General features: G+C 42.0%; 1 protein-coding gene across 10 annotated transcripts in view; it reads right to left on the reverse strand.

The window, feature by feature from the left end:
* Positions 1 to 3,781: 3,781 nt before the first annotated feature.
* BTRC (beta-transducin repeat containing E3 ubiquitin protein ligase) overlaps positions 3,782 to 19,907 on the reverse strand; it is a 116,842-nt gene continuing 100,716 nt past the window's right edge. For 9 of the 10 annotated variants that reach the window (XM_064663138.1, XM_064663137.1, XM_064663136.1 and 6 more), the window contains 9 exons: positions 18,534 to 18,630; positions 17,507 to 17,644; positions 16,911 to 17,029; positions 14,331 to 14,580; positions 13,557 to 13,675; positions 9,279 to 9,389; positions 8,593 to 8,671; positions 5,136 to 5,329; positions 3,782 to 4,117 (listed from right to left, as the gene is read on the reverse strand). In XM_064663138.1, coding sequence (XP_064519208.1) covers positions 5,168 to 5,329; positions 8,593 to 8,671; positions 9,279 to 9,389; positions 13,557 to 13,675; positions 14,331 to 14,580; positions 16,911 to 17,029; positions 17,507 to 17,644; positions 18,534 to 18,630 — 1,075 coding nt within the window. In that variant the 3' untranslated portion in view covers positions 3,782 to 4,117; positions 5,136 to 5,167. The other variant, XM_064663132.1, reaches the window with a different exon arrangement.

A 19,907-nucleotide genomic window follows, 5' to 3' on the forward strand; every position in this document is an offset into this window, starting at 1 on the left:
AAAAGGCTGGCTGTTCCTTCTTATCCACTTCTCTAGCTACGAAGAGCTGCTAGTATTTGCAATTTATCAAACGCAAATACTGCTCCTCCCCAGTGAATTTAGGAATAATCAGCCATAAAAGGTAGATCTAAAATGGTGTTAAAGGAAGCAAGAGCCCAACCTGGATATGTGCTTCCCATTGGAGCCAGGATGCCAGAAAACTCAGAACCAAGCCTGGAGCTCTGCTCAGACTGAGGAAGGAACATGTGGAAGGGGCAGATACACATACCTGGGAGTGGAGAAATGCACATGATACTCTCCAGTTTTTTCAGTGTTCAAAAAAAATGAAGAAAAAGAAAAAAGGATCCTTTGGAGCAGGAGCAGGTGGTGGGTAGGTAGAGCATGGTGGTCCAAGTCAGCTTCCAGTTTAGAAACAAGTGTAAAGCATTTCAATGTTTCTGATGAACACAGACTTCTCAACTTGTCATCTGAATTCTTCCATTCCAACAGTGGATGTGTCTGTCCTTGAATGTTAACAGGGAGCAGAGGAGCTGCTCCAGAGGAGACAGCTGTAGGAGTTATCTCACTGCAAATTCCTTCATGCCATTTTCTATTTGCATATTTGAAAGCAAGCTGTATTCCTCCTAGGACGAGAAATATTCGCAGCAAAACTGTGCTCTACTGCAAAGGATTCACAAGCAGGAGATGGTGTGGCCATAACAGATTGTCCTGCTCTGAATGTCCCACACCTCCAGTACTTTCCATCCCATGGTTCAAGGTGGAAGGCTCATGTGAGCTTCCAACTTATGGGAGAAGTGCCGATCTCTACGCAGCAGAGGTATTTCATTTCAAAGCGATGTGCAACACTTAAAGCCCACAGACACTTCCAGCCCTTTTTAATCTCCTTTCAGCAGGCATATTCTAGTTATTTTCATTATAAACTCTGCAATTACTCCAATCTGGCTGAGGGATTATCCATCCAGTTCATGCTGAAACCTCTCTCTCACATGTACTCTTGCACACTCACACACACATGCACACATATCCTAAGGGAGGGGGAGGAAGTTTGAAAAAGCCACATTCTTCTGACATTGGAAGATCTACTTACCAAATTGCTCCTCCCGGGGTGCACAATAAACACCACCAAATGTCAGGCTGTGGCAGTTTCAAGTTCAAGTTAGATCAGTTAACTTCAGTTTCCTTCTTAAGCCATGAGAAAATTTTTACAACTCGGGGAGTGGGGTAGGAATCCTCGCCCCTCTGGGGTTCTGTGTGAAGTAGTCCCACGCAGTCCCTTCTTGAGGGTAAAACACCTTTCTTACCATGTGCCAAAAATGGATTTCAGCAGTTGCTTGCTAAATGTACCTTAAAAAGCTCTATACAGCAGAGTACAAACTACGGTACCACTTGAAGACCCAAGAGAATAGCAGCATGGAGCAGCAGGGCTATGACAACCAAGGACAATCTACAATGGTGTTGTCTCTGTTTGGTCAGCCAGTCTTCCAGTTCTCCCAAATTCTCTCAATTAGCAAAATAAAATGCATCCTTGTACATGCTGGCCACAAAGACACAATTAAAATATTAAAAAGTTCTGCAGCTTTCAGTGGCTGGAGGAACAGATCATTGTTTTCTACAGTAACCCAAATGTAAAAGACAGAGGATAACCAAACTGAGGAAAATAATTATTGAATCTACAGCCAAGGTCATATAAAGCCCTGTTGACATGCAACCATGCTGCAGACCTGGTAATACCTGAACTTAAGAGGGACAGTGTTCAAATAGCATTAAGACTCAGAACTTGAACTCAGCAAAGTCTGGGATGTAAACTTTGATTCTCTCTGCTCCCTTGCCATTTTGGCTTTGGGACTGCAGTATTCATGATATGTGGAGCTATCTGAAAGCCCAAACAGCCTTCCTGGGCTTAAAAAGTACTGCCAAAATTAGTTGTGGATGAACTTATCATTGTGACTCAGAACTTTTATGACTCTGCAGAGGTAAGTCACTCTGCCAGTGTTACCTGAACAGACTTGTTAACCTGTTTGACTCTCACAGCAGTAGTTCAAAAATAGGAGTGTCATCACAGGCTTTGAGATGCTCTTTAGAGCTGATGTAGTCTTTAGGCTCAATGAAAATACAGGGAACTGAGTGCTCAACACTGCTGCCCACATGCCTTAGAAACTGCTCCAGGTATTCCCCAAGCACCAGCTTTTCCTTCCTTCGTAACTCCATCACCTTCTTGTCTGTCTTAGCTGTCACCAAAATTATTCAAGTTCTCTGGACTGCTCTTTGGGGACTCCTGGCCCAGCTCCTTGCTAAATTTCATTGGTGGAAAATGCGCATCCCAAGCAATTAGAGACAATGCAACTGCTTCCCCAGCTAAGTGAAGCTGATGAGAATAGCTTAAAAAAAATCCCAGCTCCCAAGTTAAGAGGGTGTTAACAAAGCCTGTTTAAACCCCTTCAGCTCAGAGACAAAGGGCATCAATTTCCTACTGTAGGATTGGAGCAACTCCCTACTAAGGCAGTGGAGGTTATTTCAGATGTACAGGAGATCTGGGCACAAAACTGGAATGGCCAGGGGCTGATTTACACAGTCTTTCCTGATCTAAATGCAGGCCTGCTGCAATTCCTTCCAGCTCTGTGAAGACAGCTGTTTTCCCTTGGACTTCTGTCTAGTTCAGAGACATGCAGAATTGTTTCTCATGTCCCTTCTCTTCAAGGCTATTTTTATCTTCTAAACAATCAGATTTTGCAAAAGTCTCAGCTAGAAAGCAAAGATTCATCACAGCTATCAGCAAAAGGACTAATCAGCCCACATCCCTAAATCACAGGGCAGCATGCATGCAGGTTAGACAAGCACACCACAGGCTCTCCTTCCAAATGCCTTCTAGCAAGGCTAGCCCCAGAAATGCTGCAGAGCTGGCCTCGAGTCACTGCTAAATGCAATGATTGTCCTCATGGCCACACTCATTTTACCAATCTGCCATCTCCAGAGGACTGTGCATTTGCTCATTCAAGTGAGGCAAAGTCTTATTGTAATGGCCAGAGTGTTCGTGTAGTGTCTCCACTCTAGGATGGCTCTGGAGAGCTTCACAAGGTTTTTAGCAGCTCCCTCTTCCAGCACCCAGCTACAGCCTTTCTGAGGGGAGAAGGAATGGAAAGAAAAGAGCAATGTCCAGCTTTCCTTCTCACCACAGCCTCAAACTTTCTCCAATTTACAGAATAATTCATAAGTCATCAGCAACATACTGTCTTCAGGGAGAACAGCAGGAGGAAGATGGTACACGCAATCTCTTTGCTAGTGAAATACTGTCCTGGGCCAACATTTCACCTGGGGTAGGGGTGGACAGGATCTCAGCCCCAGCCCATCATGCTTGGGACTTTGGCAGAATAGAGCTTAACTTTTCATTGATTAGCATTCCCCAAACGAGCAGATGTTAAGGGAGACTACAATACACATCCAGCTTCCAAAGGGTTAGCATAGCAGGCAGGAGAGGAAAGAGATTGGTTTGGCTCATAATAGTCAAATTTCAAGGGTCCTCTCTCCACAAAAAAATAAGTCTGCAGTCAGAACAGCCAAAAGCCACAGGGAAGCTGGGTTTTGGGGGGGAGGGTGATAGTCTGGCTGCTTTGTTTCTGTTGCTCTTCAGAGCTGAATGCTTTTTCAAAGGCCTAGCAATGGATATTGATTTCAGTCCGACAGTAGCAGCCTTCTCCCCACCCACCCTCCCACCCACCCTGAAGTGACTCTCAGCAGGATGCACTGTGGCTATAAGTCTTCTGCTTAACAGCAAAGCAACACATTCTGGCAACATCTTAAATATATTCATAGGACATCTGTGACTGGGTTTGGAGGGGAACCAAACAGGGTAAAGGGAAGCAGAGTGAACATGAAGAGGGGGATCAGGGAGGAGAGGGATGGGAAGGTTTAAAAATGTTAACTGTTCATGAAAGATAAAAGTCATCTTCTGATATAGCAGCACTTTAGCAGTCAGCCGCGCTGAGTAGACCCTGTCTGAGATCAACCGCATGCCAACTTTGTTCCAGAAACAAGTCTGAGAGCCTCTCTCTTCAGCAAGTATTGGTTACGTGGATAGTTCTTTTGTCCTGGCATTTAAATACTGCAGCTTAAATGAGTCCTGGGAACGAAAAACAGAACAAACCAAACAAACCCCATTCGTACTAAATCTTTTAATGATTTAAAAGAACATCTGATTGACCAGAGTGTTTGAGAAAATCAAGAAAGCTGATCTGACAGGTCTGGAGCACCACCGTACAGTTACCAATCAAACAGGATCCAGGACGTGGCCCATAACAGAGCATTTTCATGGGAAAATGTCACTGTGGAAACGCCTTTGCAGAAGCCTGTTAGTTCTTCTGCCATTTTTCTCAAGCTATTAACAGTAATTGTGCATGTACCCACCCAAGCAAGCAATCATGCTATTCCACTTCACTCATATATATCAAATTCACTCTACAACTGACCCGGACCTATGAAACATTATGTCCTCCCCACACTGTGCTCACCAAGACAAAAGGGTAAGCAAACCAGCCAGGCTCTGATATGAACAATTTAACAGCTCTGCTGTGTGACAGAGAACGAGGGCTAGGCCCTATCAGTAAATTATTTTGCATGTTGATGCATCTTGATTAAATTTGCCTGGGCTTGTTCCTCACTGTCTCCTCCCCTAGCCAAACTGTAATCTTGAATCAGCTTGCTGCAGTGTGAGGAGAATGGTCACCACTTCCGAGGGAGGGAATAAAGCTGACGCTTCTTGGCAAAACCCTCCTGCTTGGTGACAACTGCCCAGGGTCAGGCCATCTGCATCCCCTTGTTAGGCAGCAGCTGCTCTACTCGCTCTGCAGAAACCCTTCTTCCTTCTGGATAGCAGTGATAGCTGATTTAGTTATTGATGATGATGGACAGAGGAGGAGGAGTTCTCTGGGGGAAGTCATAGGTGCCACATGCCACAAATCCTAAAATAAAGTTCCTATTCTAAGGTATCAAAACCACTCTTGTCCTTTTACAGGACACTAATTACTGTACAACCAAGATAAGAAATACTGATAGACCCAGATAATTATTCAAGCAGCATGCTCGTGCTACATCCAGTGTTCTCCTTTGAGCCTCCTTTTATTTTTTAATTTTTTTTTTACCTGTGCGAGTGTGAGGTACAGTGTAGTGTTATTTATCTGGAGATGTAGGTGTATGTTCTGGACGGGGAACGAGTGGATTCTGCTTGGGCAGCTGGGTCATTCAGAAAATCCCAGATGAGGATGGTGTCATCATGTGAGCTGCTGACAATCTGGAACTCGTCAAACTGAAGTCGAAAGACTCTTCCAGAATGCTCCTAAATGCAAGTGGGAGACACAGCATGTTACCTTGCAAACTAGCTGGCACCTGGGATGAAGGAGGGAATATGAACTTAGGCTTGATTCTAGTATTACATTCATTTCTCAGTAAACCCCACATAACACACTGTGCATCATGATCACAGAGCATAAATTACACTCTCTCGGTGAAAAGTGTTTGCTATATCTGAGTACTTGGCTTGCAGGAAGTTTATATTACAGTTGTCCTGCTACTCCTTAAATCCCAATACTGGATACACACTGTGCAAAACAAACCAAACTCTCTCCACCACACAATTCTGTCTGGCAGGACTGACAAGTGCAGTGTCTTCCTTTTTCCATGGCAAAACTCATTCCTGAAATTACAGCATTCCCAGATGCACTAGCTTACAGAGGAAGAGACGACAACTTTGCATTCACAACTTGGCACCATTGCCACTGCTGAAGAGGAAAGAGCTTAACACTGGAGGACACTAAGGAGCCTGTTGTAAAGTCCAGTGACACAGTAATAATTCCTCTTAAGCAGTTCTAAAAATATGAACTAGAAAGGGCATTCTTTATAGGCAGTTTGCATTCTGTTCCAAGGCTGAGTGGAGATAGCATGACGATTTGGCAAGAGTTCAGATCATAATTAACAGGAGGCAATGGGAAGATCTTGGATATCACATAGCAAATCCACTATGCTTTCCATTTTGTGTTACTTATTTTCTCTTGGTGCTTACACTGCTGCAAGACTAGTGGCCTCCTCCTCGGTCAGCAGGGAACAGGAACTGTGCAATCAGGGTGAGCCCTATCTCTTCCATCAATACACACTTCTCTTTAATGCTTACACACTGAAAGGGGCTGAGGGTCAGGAAAAAAACTTGTCTTAAAATACTTTAATACTAAAACCACAGGTTTCTCAAACATTTAGGTGAAAGAGAATTGTTAGTTACTAAATGGGAAACTTTTGTCTTATACAACAGGACTACAAAAATACAGCTCGGTTTGCAAAGTGCAACAGCTGCTTAAAAGTGAATTTCTAAATCTTTAAATTGAAATTATCTGAAAATAATCACACACAGTGTGATTCTAGTTTTAAGATAAATTTTTAAACATTTCTAATCAACGGAATCTTTCTGATCTTCTAACTATAACTCAAATTTGTCTTATAAACTCATACCTTATGAGTTTCTATCTTTCCAGCTACTCTAAAAAGAAGTGTTTTTCCAGAGTTTGTGTTGTAGCAGTAAAGAAGTTCTTGCTGAAAAGTATCACTACAACAGTCAGATCCACTGCTGGATTGCTTATAGAGACAGTGAGAGAGAGAGAGAGACTTTCAAAACCTGTTTCCAAAACTCCCTTCGTGATCCCTGTCATTGTGGGCTAAGTAGGGCTGCCCTACCTGGACTGTCTAGGTCGTAAGGAAAGCTGAACTGTGTGTTTATTCTGTGCATGGAAAGCATCTGTCAAATTCATGTGGCCACCATTCCAGCTAACGGAAGACAAAACTGGAAGGGACCTGGCATGCAGCGAACATTTGTTATCTGTGCACTTTCCTCCTACTGTTTGAAAATTGAACACAAGCAGCAGGAGACTCATGATGTTCATTGTGCAGCCAGGTTTAATTTTGGAGGACGAGGAGAGAGGAAAAAAAAACCAAACCATGGGCAAGCGGGTATAAGGACACCCTGTAGTCATAAAAGTCTAAAAACACCACAACAGCTTCCTTTGCTCCCCACTCCTCTTTTGGTCCCCTCTATTGCTATCAAACAGGGATTTATGAGTATCCATGTGTTGAGATTCCTGCAGCGTTTCCATCCTACCACTTCTGATTTATAATATAATTAGCTGGGGCACTTCGGCTGTCCACTGCTGGAAAATGCAGGGGAAATCACACCAGTTAAATTAAGTCCACAGGTTAGTTGGCACACATTTGTCTCAGGTTGGAGCAGGAACACTACTAATACCAAGCTGAAGACTCTCAGGATATGTGCTCATAGGCACTGAGTTCTTCCATAGTTTGGAAATGGGTGGCCAATGACAAAGGGGTTTTCTGGATTTCAGCCATGATACTATTTGCAGTTCTATTTGGCTAACATGAAGGTGTTTCAACATAGTACCTGCAGGCATCCAAGGCACTCAAGGACTCTTACTCTGCAGCTGAGGTCCAAATACATGACTGGAAAAGAGTTAGTATGGCTTAATGATCTACTGCCTGTCAGCTGAGTCCCAGTAACCCTCACAGCCTGCATCAAATGTGAAGTAAATATTTCAGCAAAATCTATAGCAACAGTAGCAATTCAGGTGGTGGATGAGTGTGCAGAAGGTCAGCCAGCACAGCTCAGTGGGTGAGAAACACTTTTAGAGAATCAGATAGCCTTGGTATGATCCTGGTTTAGAGCAGACTACACTCACGTGCCACAGCAGGAAAAGGTCTAACATACCAACCCAAGCACTGCCCAAACAACATTTTCTAGTTAAGAAATAGAAATATTTATTACTTCTTTTTCAAGGAGAATTTGGTACTGGTTGAAATCTTCCTTTATCCCCAGCAACAGTGCCTGTTTTTTGGGTTAAATGTGGTGGAGGGACACTTACAGGAACCATCCCATGGCCTTGACTGTACTGTCATTTTTTCACACCTTTCCCACATTACTGTAAGACCAGTGCAGAGCCACTGTTAAGCATGACTGTGAATGCTGTTAACACTCACACAGTGGCATTTTAACCACAGCATCATCAGACCTGTACTAAAAACTAGTGGACGGCACAAAAATAGTAGTTGCTGTTTAAGGCTAAGGCAATTTCACTGTTTGTTCCAGTCCTTACCTGCTTTTTCCTTTAACACCCAAAAGCTGGTTAAAATCAATCACAAGGGTGTCTTTGTTCCTGCTCTTCAGATTGGGAATGTAGTATTTCTCTTCAAGAAACTTAATGTTAACAATTCAGACAACTTACTACTACCTCATCAGGTACACACAGGGTAAAGTAAACCCACTGGCACATGGATTCCAAGAAGGACATTCTCAAAAATGGATTCAGTTATAAACTTCAAATCACAGAATAAAACTGCTAAAAAGTGAGTGAAAACTCCAGAAGTTCTAACTTTTAATGCTTTATAGCTTGCAACATTAAAAAAAGCTGGACGCCTAAAAAAAGCCAGACCCTTCGGAAATATTTCTAGATCCTGCAGACTGGGGCTAAATTACTTGAGTTTTCATGGCTCAAGATAGCCCTGATCAAGGACACTTTTTCCAACACCCCTACCAAAAGCTCTTACCACAAGGGTTCGCAAGCAGAGGGTCCCTGCTGGAGCACGGGGGTCCAAAGCAGCCACAAGATCCCATACTTTAATTTTCCTAGTAGTGAAAAAATAGACAAACACCACAGCTCTGTTAAAGAGAAAAGAGCAAGTACTCACAAAAAAAAAAAATGTAACTGTTAGTACAACTCAGCTAATACACCAGGTTAAGGAAAAGTATAGCAATCTTTCTGCTCTTCAGACTTGGTTCTTGAATTTCCCCTTCGTAAAGCTTATAGAGCTTAATGGGAGAAAAAAATAAGCTGTCAACAAAGTAAAACATAAAAAGCAGGTGGCAACAACTAACAGAAACATGGGCGTGCAGACAACTAGTTTGTAACAGCAAATGGTCCAGCAGACATAATCACAGATGGGAAAGATGGTTCTTATGAGTGGCTGAGCTAGAAGAGCTTTCAGGTTGAGTCGGTCAGATATTCTTACAACCAAAAGAACTGGACAACATACATCAAATCACATGGACTTGTTTCAAAAGAAGAACAAAAGCTATGCTTTGTAGCATGGTCCTGATTTACTGGCCATGAAAAGGTCTTCTTAGTATGGCAGACAGAGAATCTAATATTTATAGGGAAGAAGCAGCAAAGTGGGATGGGAGACACTGAGACAGACAGGAAGATGCACAGCACTGACTGCACTGATAACCTCACCCATCATATGCCCCACTGACTATCCTCTTGTTATCAAAGCGTATGCATCTCACCAACTCTTCATGGCCTTCCAGTACTCGTAAACATGCCCCACACTCGATATCCCACAGCCTGGAAGAGAGTACAAAGAAGCAATTAGAATTTTTTAATACCTTATCATTGTAACGAAACATTCGGTCTTTGCTTGTAGTTAATGGAAACTTGGAAATAAAGATTATGATGAAACAACAAAGAAGAAACAACATAGATGAAACAAACTACATTCATAACTCCTTTTCCTGTTAAGTGGATGCATGCTTTTCAACATGACCCTGTCATGTTACAGTATCACACGGGAAGTGACTCAGAGACCAGTTGTGTCTATTATCTAGTGCTGTACTAAGGTACACAAGGTATCTCCCAGTTATCTTCACAGTGAGCCTCACTTTATTTTACTGGGGTTCATTTTTCATGACAGTGTCCTGCCATGATTTTAAGATGTTAAGAGAAGGAGATTTACCAATCCCCCTGGCATCTTGTTTCAATTGATAATATCACCTTCACAGGGCATGTGTCCCTTTCTGCTCCCCTACATGCCTGTTTCTGATTTGGAGACTATCATCGGACAAACGAAGTCATCAATACAGTGGTGAAAGGTACAAGAATAAACAAGCCCTTTTAATTTGTCATTTTTCCCACTGAAGGTATGTTTACTCTGTAATCTGGTCACCTTATGCATAAGCTAAAATGGACAATCTACGTTTATTCTTTTGTAGTGCATTTTCTTCTTGCTCTCAAATAATTTCTGTGGCTCTCTGTGAACTGTTTCTAATAATAAAATTTTAGAAAAGTTCTGTCACCCAAACCAGCATACAGTATCTCAGTAAGAGACCCAGCAACACATTATTCTCTCAACTGTAAATATCCCAGAGTTTTGACCTCTGTGATGGATTTTGAGCATGGAGAATAAATTAAAATATATTAATTTTTACACTTACACAGTACCTTAAAAAACAGTTAAGAAATGCTACAAACAGTTATGAAGAAAGTCTATTTTTTTCCATGCTTTTGTCAGTTCTTTGACATGGCTCCCAACTACCATGGATCAAGAAAGATTATTTGCCTACAAGAACTGAAATCCTTTGACATGTATTCTATAGAGTTGTTCATACAGCACTGCTGCAGCTCCCAGACACTTAGGGGAAAGCAAGCAGCCACAAATGTTTTTAAATGCTCATTCATAAGCCTTTAGACTGACACGTTTTCCACAGAAGTGAGAAATATGGGGGGTTTGCGGAATTTCTCTGGGTGACACGTCTTGAAGCAGCACAGCTGCTGAGGGGTCAGGTCACTTCGCTTGAGAGATAAAGATAAACCACCCCCACATATTTTACTCCTGAGGTCCCCCAGGGAATAATCCAGATCCAGGTGATATGTGCCCAAGATTGGTGGACAATGATTGCACCTGTCTTGCCACAACAAGCTGCTCTCAACTTTGGACAACAGAGGAATGAACAGAACTCTTTTGTAACTGTAGAACCGGGAAAGGATTTGTCTATGCACATGTTTGAAGCCAACAAGGAGCACAAGGTAATTCTGTAAAGTTGATCTCTCAGGAATCTGTGAAGACCCCAATGGTTTCACATGAGTACAGCACACCAGTCAAGGTCAGAGCAAGCAACTTCATGGCAAAGGTCAGCCAAAGGCACTCTGGCTGGTCAGAGAGCATTAAGTCTCTCAAGGATGGACAATGCCAGAGATTAACTGGTGCAGAAAGGTTTGAAGAGCAATCCTGTGCCAGGAACTTTTGCGCCATGTGTTTCCATTCCTTGCCATCAATCCTGAGATTGCCAGCAGCTCTGGGAGTCTGCATCACACTAATTCAGGCCTTTTTCAGGTCCCAGTTTGAGGTTTTACCTGAATCTGAATGGGATTAGAAGAGGTGATCATGTCCCCAGTCATATGGGGCCTTCATGTACAAAGGTGATAACTGCTATTAAGAGCAGAGTTTCCTAGCACAGTTGGTGCCAAGGGTAACTCCCAGATTTGATAAGCTTCTCAAATGTCTACTTCTTTAAATAATCAAAGGAACAAATAGTAAAAGAACTAATCTTAAGGCTTGAGAACTAACTAAAAAAATTTTATGCACTCTTCCTTCCTACAATTTTGGGAGCATTTCTAGAAGTAGAGAGAGGTCTTCAATTATCCCAGCTTAATTCACTTGAAGTCCTGGCAGAGCCGAAAGATGTACAGAAGGCAGGTGAGCCTGAATCCCCATCTCTTAAAGAGAATGCTGTAGTCTAAACAGATCAGTAGCAGATCCCCACATGTGCACACATTGGAACTAGAATACACACATGCGAACCAACCACTCATTTAAAAATTAACACAAGATGTTAAAAGTCTGATTCTATTTTCTTGCCCTAAATTCTCTGGTTCCTTTTTTTCCTACACAATGCTTGCCTGTAGCAATTGCCTGTAGCAATTGTAGTTCCTACAATTGCCTGTAGGAACTTCGGCCCTAGATGCTTGGATTAAACTTGACGGACCACTTTCTAGCAGGTGGAAATCAGCACAATGATAGTGATGTCTATGTAGCTGTGTCCTCTTACACTGGTGAAATTTCTGGCCTAAAACAAAACCCAAATAATTTTTATATTTGGAGTCTCCCTACAGAAGAAAGACACTGATTTCTCAGCTACTTCACATGTCCTTACGTTTGCAGTTGCAAAACTAGAAATCACAGTCATCTTTTGGAAAAAAAGTTTCCCTGCAACTGAGGGATGATGAACTTTTAAGTTCTGTATCAGCCTCTCCTAAAGGCCAACACACAACATCTGGCATTTCACAGTGAATTCAAATCAAACATAGAAATCACCAAGCCACCCACAATGATGACTCAGAAACCTGCCCTTTCTTTATCACCCTTCCACTGACTTGTGCCCTTTGCTAATGGCTGGGAGAAAAGTGTGTGACCAGGTAAGTCCTTTGCCTTGCCCACACTGCTGCTAAACTTGACTTCCATTAAGATTCACTGCTGACATTCCTGAAATTCTAGCACAATTTATCTGTCAACTAGGGATTTTGTCCAATGTAAGCATAAAAGTAACAGTATTCCTCTTTAGCATTATCACTATCTTGACATTTATTTTTATTAGCATTGCAAGTCATATTTTAGATCCTTCCCTAACTGCTGCAGTATTTAACTATTTCTTACTCTACTTCTGAGACCAAGTTTCACAGTACAACTGCAGAGGGTTATTTTTTCTATTTGAAGAGTAGTTCTCACCACATCTAAGTGGTGTTGCTCTTACACAATGCCTATAATACCTTTTTCCCGTGATTAAGAGATGGAAGTTCCAGCTCTTCTGGTCATGCTCTCAGACAGCCCTATACTAAACTCTGGCACAATGACCTGTGATGTCAACCAAAGGACCACCATTTTCCTACAGAATGCAAAGCAGGGAGAGGCAGTGTGTTGCAAGCCAAGTCCACAGGCCTGCAATAGCATAAATCGTTCTCACCAAGGAGAAATTATTACTGACATATGAAGGGTTTTTGCCCATACTGTCCAGTTTTCAAGTTTTATCAGAAAGCAGACAATTATTTCAAGAGATGACAAGGACAAAATGGAGGTTGCTCTTCGTCCCATTTCCATGACAGAGGTATTTTCCTACATCACGTAAACTATTATTCAAGCTTGTTCCATGTACCCCGAAATTCATGGGACATCCCTCTGCCATCAGCTGCAGGATGTAGGGAGAAATCCTGGCTCATGATACCAGAAAGAGTTAAATCTCAGATTGCAACCAGGGCAGCTGGAGAAGTGCAAAAGGCAGCAAACTGAACTTCATGCTCTAAACCAGCTGTTCCAAACTTAACCAGGTGCCAAGTACCATAAGAAGAGTTTGGCGAGAGCCCAGGAGGATTTCTGCAGAGGATTAAATGCCTCTTACTGCAAATCTGACCCCTTTAACTAGACACATAGCCCAATTAAAATATCACAAGAGGACATCACAGAAAGTGGTACTTGCCAGCTCTTTCATACACCAGAATTGTCAGAGCAATGCAACTTGTTGATTAGTATGGGACTCTTGAGATGCTGAGGATGAAAGACAACACAGTAAAACAGGCTTCTAATATCTCTTTCCAGTAGTTCCCAATGTTCTATACCAAAGAAAGCATATTTCAAAGTTGACAAGGGTACAGAGCACTTCAGTTGCCTAACCTCTGCACATCCCAGTGAATCAGAGACAACGTGCTTGCACATAACTCTGCGATGGGGAGTGTGTCTCTCACCTGATAGTATTATCTGAAGAGCCGCTCACTACTAGCCTGTCTCTGTACTGCAGACATGCAATGCCTCGTTTGTGGCCATTTAAGGTGCGCACAAATTCGCAGGTACTAGTGTTCCATACCTGTGACAGGAAGGGAGGAGGGAACCACACAGAGACAAAATTATTAAGAAGAGACTAACAAAAGATGGTGTCTGTATGATTTATAGATGCATCCAGAATGTTCTTAATTGAAGAGGCTACCATTAAGACTGGGAAAATCACCCCTCCGATGACTTGTGATTATAGTCTGCAATTGTTAGCAGTTTGGGTCACTGTACACAGAAGATTTTTGCCATACCAGAAATAGCACTCTTTGGCTATGATTTAGTCTACACATGATCTTCATTTTCCTGACATTTAATACTGCAGATTGGGATCACAGCAGTAACGCTTAAGTGACTCCTATCCACTCACCTTCACTTTTGTGCCCATGCTGCCCTCTGACAACTATTGAATGACTGATGCTGAAACAGATTATGAAAGTGGTCAAGTCGAAAAAGAACACAGAAAAAAATTTCTTTTTGAACTGCCTCTGTACCTGGATCTGATTTGCCATACAGCTCTGTAAATGAGCTGTGCAAGCTCAAGAGAGGAGGGACAAGTGGAAATAAGCAGCAGGAAGAATACTGCTTCTAAAGGAAGCAGTATGGCCAAGGACCATCTTCCCTGTCTGGTCACTGTTCTTCATTAATAAATACCCCAGTGCTGAAAATAAAAAGCCTCTGAAACACCTCACCTTTATAGTTCTGTCACCTGATGCTGATACAATGTACTTGTCATCAAAGTCCACTACGTTGACAGCAGCTCGGTGCCCTACTAGCACCCTCCTCAGAGTGATGTCTGTTGGTGAAGCCATGTCCCACACGGCGATGGAACGGTCTTTGGAACATGTCACCATCATGCCGTTATTGAAGCGCAGGTGCAGCACGGCCTCGCAGTGGTGGATCAGTGTGTTCAGCATCTCGCCTGCATTCACGTCCCACACTCTGCAGTTTCAGATTTCAAACCAGAGAAAAGAGTTAAAAACCTGTACAGTGCATTTTCTGCAGGGCAAGAGAGGGATGGGGAGAGGTAATTGACTCTCTAGTGATATTAGAGAAGCAAACATCACAGGTTATACCTACATCTATTAAATAGTTCATTAAAAAATGTATTATATAAACCTGTTGATTATGCGTACATTGAGGAAGTCCAGAAGCCAAAAACCCTGCAATGAAGTTAATACCATAAAAATAACCCACCCAGGAAAAGAGCATTCTTTAATTTAGAGCTGAGGAAAGGTAGAAGACTGATGGTCTTAAAGGCCGATGTTTCCTGGTTGTGTCAGCCTACCGTACGCTTCATTTCCAGTCAATGTGGAGAAGCAAGTTCAGCGACAGGTTTAATTTTTGACCACTCTCACAGGATTACCAGCTCAAGGGATAATTTATACAGAAGCAGGAAAGACAATTCTTTTCAAAAAAATACGAGTAATTGCCACAAGTTGCACCATGAATTGAATTTATCTTAAGGTGCATCTGGTACACAGCAACATTCCAGGAATGTGCTGAATACCCAAATTAAGACACAGCATTTATGTCAACTTAATGTTATTGGAACCAACTGTTTCAACTGAATGATAATTTAAGATGCACATTAGATAAAATCTTCATAGAGAACTTCTAGGATTCAAAATGCAATTTTAAGTCTTAAAATGTTTCTTTTGGGCTATTCTGTTGGCAAACTTCTACCCTCCATAAAGAGATTTCTTTTGGCACTATCACACCTGTATCCCAAATACACTACAGGAGAGCAGAAAATGGCTGTATCATCAGGCACATCAGACACTGCAGAAGTTAAAACTTTCCTCTGCCAATAAGGCAAGCAGTAAGAAAAGGCAAGATGTGGGAAAGACTTCTAATGTCTTATTTTCTAACTTAGGGAGACTGAAGTGCATCAATTTATGGACTACAAATGAGAAAGAAAACTACATTCCAATTACAAAATGCAAAGGAGAAAAAACTAAAGACCTGAGCCATTAACATACGAACAGTTTGCAGACAGGGTTGCCAAACTGAACAGGAGCTGGAGACCCACTGACTTCTTTGGACAAGTGCATCCCTGAGATCCCAGAAGCATTAAGAGCCCATCTGTACTGTCTATTGGATGAAGCCCCTCTTCCTGAGGAGACACAAGGATAAAAGCGATGCATCCTATGTGCCTCTGGGGTCTGCACTAACATTTATAGATACAAAGGGAAACAAAGTATTTCTGGGCAAGTAGCCAGTCTGCAATTTGGCCTGCCCGGCCTGCTACGGAAGATGATAGTGCTTGTTACAGAAATCAGCCTCTCCTTTTGCGATCTGTTTAGCCCGGTGCAGTTCCCACACCGTCCTACACCATCTCCAGGTGTCTCTTTTGGCAATGCTGCCGAAATTCTGGATCCCTACTAATGACAGGACCCCAAAACTTAGCAGCACCACAACACTGCATGCAGCACATCAGTAACTAAACTATTAGATTAACAGCAGTAGTGTACACACAAGCACAGTGATAACCATGAGGAGCTTGCAGCCATAGGGAATACATGCTAATAGCTTCAGAAAAGGCCACCAACACAGCTTTCTGGTTCCAAGTTCACTGCATGGGCATTGTTTGCACTCTGACAAAGAGGGAATATATAACAACATGGAGAAGACAGACCTGCCCCTTCACATCCAAGTTCATATCACAATTCACTAACTCATATGTGCCTGTATTTATACGACAGGTCTTACATTCTCTGGGATTCTGTCATATGACTAGTGGACTTCAAATCTGCATGACATGCACTACAAGTGCTACCCTGAGGTGTCCAGCCTTTTGCTGTAGACTGGAAGGAAAGCAAGGTTAGAAAGACTGAATGAAAAGAAACATCATGCTGAAATATAATTAAAGTCATAGGAGATCTAGGCATATATATTTTGTTAAAATTAAGTGGGAATGGATGATGAAACCTTCATACTTGCTTTGAAAACTTCATCTCTTAAAAAGCTATTCTCAAGGAGAATTTATAACATTCTCAGGGAGTGTCAAAACATGCAAAACCTTGGTGAAATGCCAGATGGCCTTCCTAAGTCAGCTTGACCTTGACTGGCCTTTGCTTAGATTCTCATTTCTCCTTGACAGCGATTTGCAGGGACATCTGATAAAGAAGGACAGCACACTGCTCAACAAATATGTTGAACTACTTCATGGAACTGATTGAACAGTACACATTTAAGAAGAGATCATTTCAGCATTTTGCAAAGTTAAAACCCTAGAGGCAAACAGAAAGCTCCAAATCACAAGCACACACCTGACTGTTGAGTCTGAAGATCCAGTAATGATCACCCGTTCATCATACTGGAGGCACAGGACAGAACCTGTGTGTCCGGTGAGAATTCGCTTGCATTCCAATGTATTCTTATCCCAGATCTAAGACAGCAAACATTCAAAACCACACAGCTCAGTAAGGTTTTCATCTTTCAGCACTTACTGGTTTAACTAATCTGTTTTTTACTACAACACACCACCGATAGTGCAGTTAGAATACCTTTAGTGGCACCTGCAGAGTCTTCTACAGGCTCTTTGGTGCAACAGATTAATATCTTTGATATTACTGGCTTTACTATGAATATTAGTTTTACCCTTCTCATCAGGGTACAGGGCCTAGTAATTACATAGCCTGTAATTACTGATCGACAAAAACTCTGCTGGCAAAGTCTGTCTGTCTGGGAACAGGGTCTCTCTAGCCAGATAAAAAAGGCATACGTGCTGTGCAGGTGTGAGGTGGGGGAAGGGGAAGGCTAGATTACTAACAAGAGATTGGGTAGGTGTCACTGAAATTAGGACACTCTTATTTATGGCATAGGTACCACATACCACTGGTATGCCATTATGGAGCATTCTCACCTTGATAGTATTGTCTCGTAGGCCACTCACTATCTTCTGATCATCATACTGTAAACAATAAACCCCTTTGCTTGTCTCGCTTCGGCAGTGGATCCTCTGTAAACTGTGCCTTCCACACCGCCAGTTTGACTCTATTGTCTTGAGGAGAGACAGGAGACAAATGAGATGTAAAAAAAAAGCACAGAACTATTTCCCCTTTTTTTTGTTTGGCAGAGAAGACAGCAGACACTTTTCTTCACTCTTTCCTGCAACCAGGCCCAAACAATGACATAACTACTTTCTAGAAGAAGCAACACATGTAATAAAACCAATTAAACAGACAAATACCTGGAAAACATCTTGTGGCTAACCTGGTCTATGTTATCTGGAATGGTGAGGAAAATGGAACTTAAACACTTTTTTCTATCTCCAGCCTTTAACCCCCTGTGACTCAACAGCTAAACAACTGAAGAGAATGTCTCAGTTGAGCTGTAAGTGCTTGTACAAACTCATCACAACAGTGCCTGAGCACTGCTTTTGCCATTAGGAAACAACTAGAACATGCCATTTTGCCCATACTAAAAGTAAGGCAACCAGGCTCAGTTGCTTCCTGTTTCCCTGACTCTTAGGATTGCAGTCTTAGGCAATGCACTTTCTCCTTGGCTCAGTTCTTGATATCTTTCCATAACAGCTTATTAGGTCTCATCTGCACGGGGTGGAGCAAAGTACCATGGAACAGAGAAAACTAAGACATTATGGTGCTGCTGTGACATTTGATGTGCAAGGTGTAGAGACTCCACCTGCAAGGGCTCACTGAACAATCCAACTCATCCTCTGTCTAAAGGAGCAGCGAAGCCTGGGACCTCATATAATTATCCCAGATCTACAAACTCCAGATAAACAAAGACACATCGGATTTAAAGACATATTTCATTAGAATGGAATATTCTCAGAATTTCAGCATCATGAATGAATCAGGGACATTTGAAAAAAACAAACCCAAAAAGACAACAGCAAACCACCACCACATCTGGAAGCTGTTTCTTACCTCTATGTCCTGTATAATTTTGGGATAAAGTGCTCTGTAGAAGGAGTTGGGTGGAGCAGTTCCATCAGGAGGTTTATTTTTAAATAGATATTGCCCCCTGAAAGACAAAGAACACTTCCACTGAACACAAATCATGTTTCAGCATTTTGAAGACAGGTATTTTACAAATGGGTAACAACTGCTGGAAAGCAGAGATTCATATTTAAACTTAATTCACTCAATAAGACGGGCTGGTTCCTTGTTTGTTTGTCCTGCAACATGTCAGTGTTGCATTTTAACATTGAAATACCACAAAAACATCTGTGTCTAGTCACTCAGGTAAGGGAAATACATTCTCTATTATGGACATGGGCCCATTCAGCTCAGTAAGAGTTGAGAATGGCTTGTGCCTGCAATACACATACACATATCAGAAGTCACCTCTGAAATAAAGCATAGAAAGTAAATGAAAGAAGCCAAGGAACACTCAAACTCACTATGCATTCAAGGTTAGCTTTTATCTGCATTAGCAGGAACAGTATCACTTTGGGTACCTGGACATTTTACTACTACTAATGTATTTTGGTAAGCAACATTTCATCTGTGGTGCCTCCCTCATTTCAACACTGATTTGGAATACTCATATCCCAAGCTAGAGTTTTGCTACCAAAAAAATCTGTAAATGGCAATCACTACCTGCTGTGTAAAAAACTTTAATTCCTCATCCTGAAGTTAGGAAGCCACCAAACACGGTGTGGAAGCTTGTAAATCCCACCATGGGCGTACTAACTGCTGTTCTGCCTGGCAACATGCCTCACAAAATGGAGAGAGGCAGAAATGCCTCTGAGTGTAATCCTGGCATCAGAGGCACAGAGTTTACACTGGGCGAGCTCTCCACTTCTCCCTCCCTTACTCCATTACGGCATAATTAATTGTTCAGTACTTCCTTGCACACTCCTTTCCTGTCCTTTCCATACCGTACACCTCAAAACTAATTTGAGAGACTGTACATAAGCTGCCCTGATGTACTTGAACTAGGGAGATCACAACAATGAACTAAATTTTTAGGCTGTAAAGCAGTAGCAAACTATAGGACTGAACAAACCAAATGACAAATGCTCAAAAAAAGAACTTTTGATACTATTTTAAATAAAGTACTCTACGAACAACTTGAGAGAAAGGTGCTTTCCACTTTGGACAGAGCAATCATCTAATTCTTCAAATACAGCTACCAGCAAACACTTAAAGGGGAACAAACACATAGATGCAGACAAAGCACCAACTATAGATGGCTGTCTATTTACTGTCATCCAGACTGGAAGTGCATTCATGAAAAATAAAGTTACTGGCTCAGGGAGAGGAAAAACCCTTTGGAGGTACACAGAATATCTAGGA

The sequence above is a fragment of the Pseudopipra pipra genome, chromosome 8 (assembly GCF_036250125.1).
Source record: "Pseudopipra pipra isolate bDixPip1 chromosome 8, bDixPip1.hap1, whole genome shotgun sequence".
NCBI lineage: Eukaryota > Metazoa > Chordata > Aves > Passeriformes > Pipridae > Pseudopipra > Pseudopipra pipra.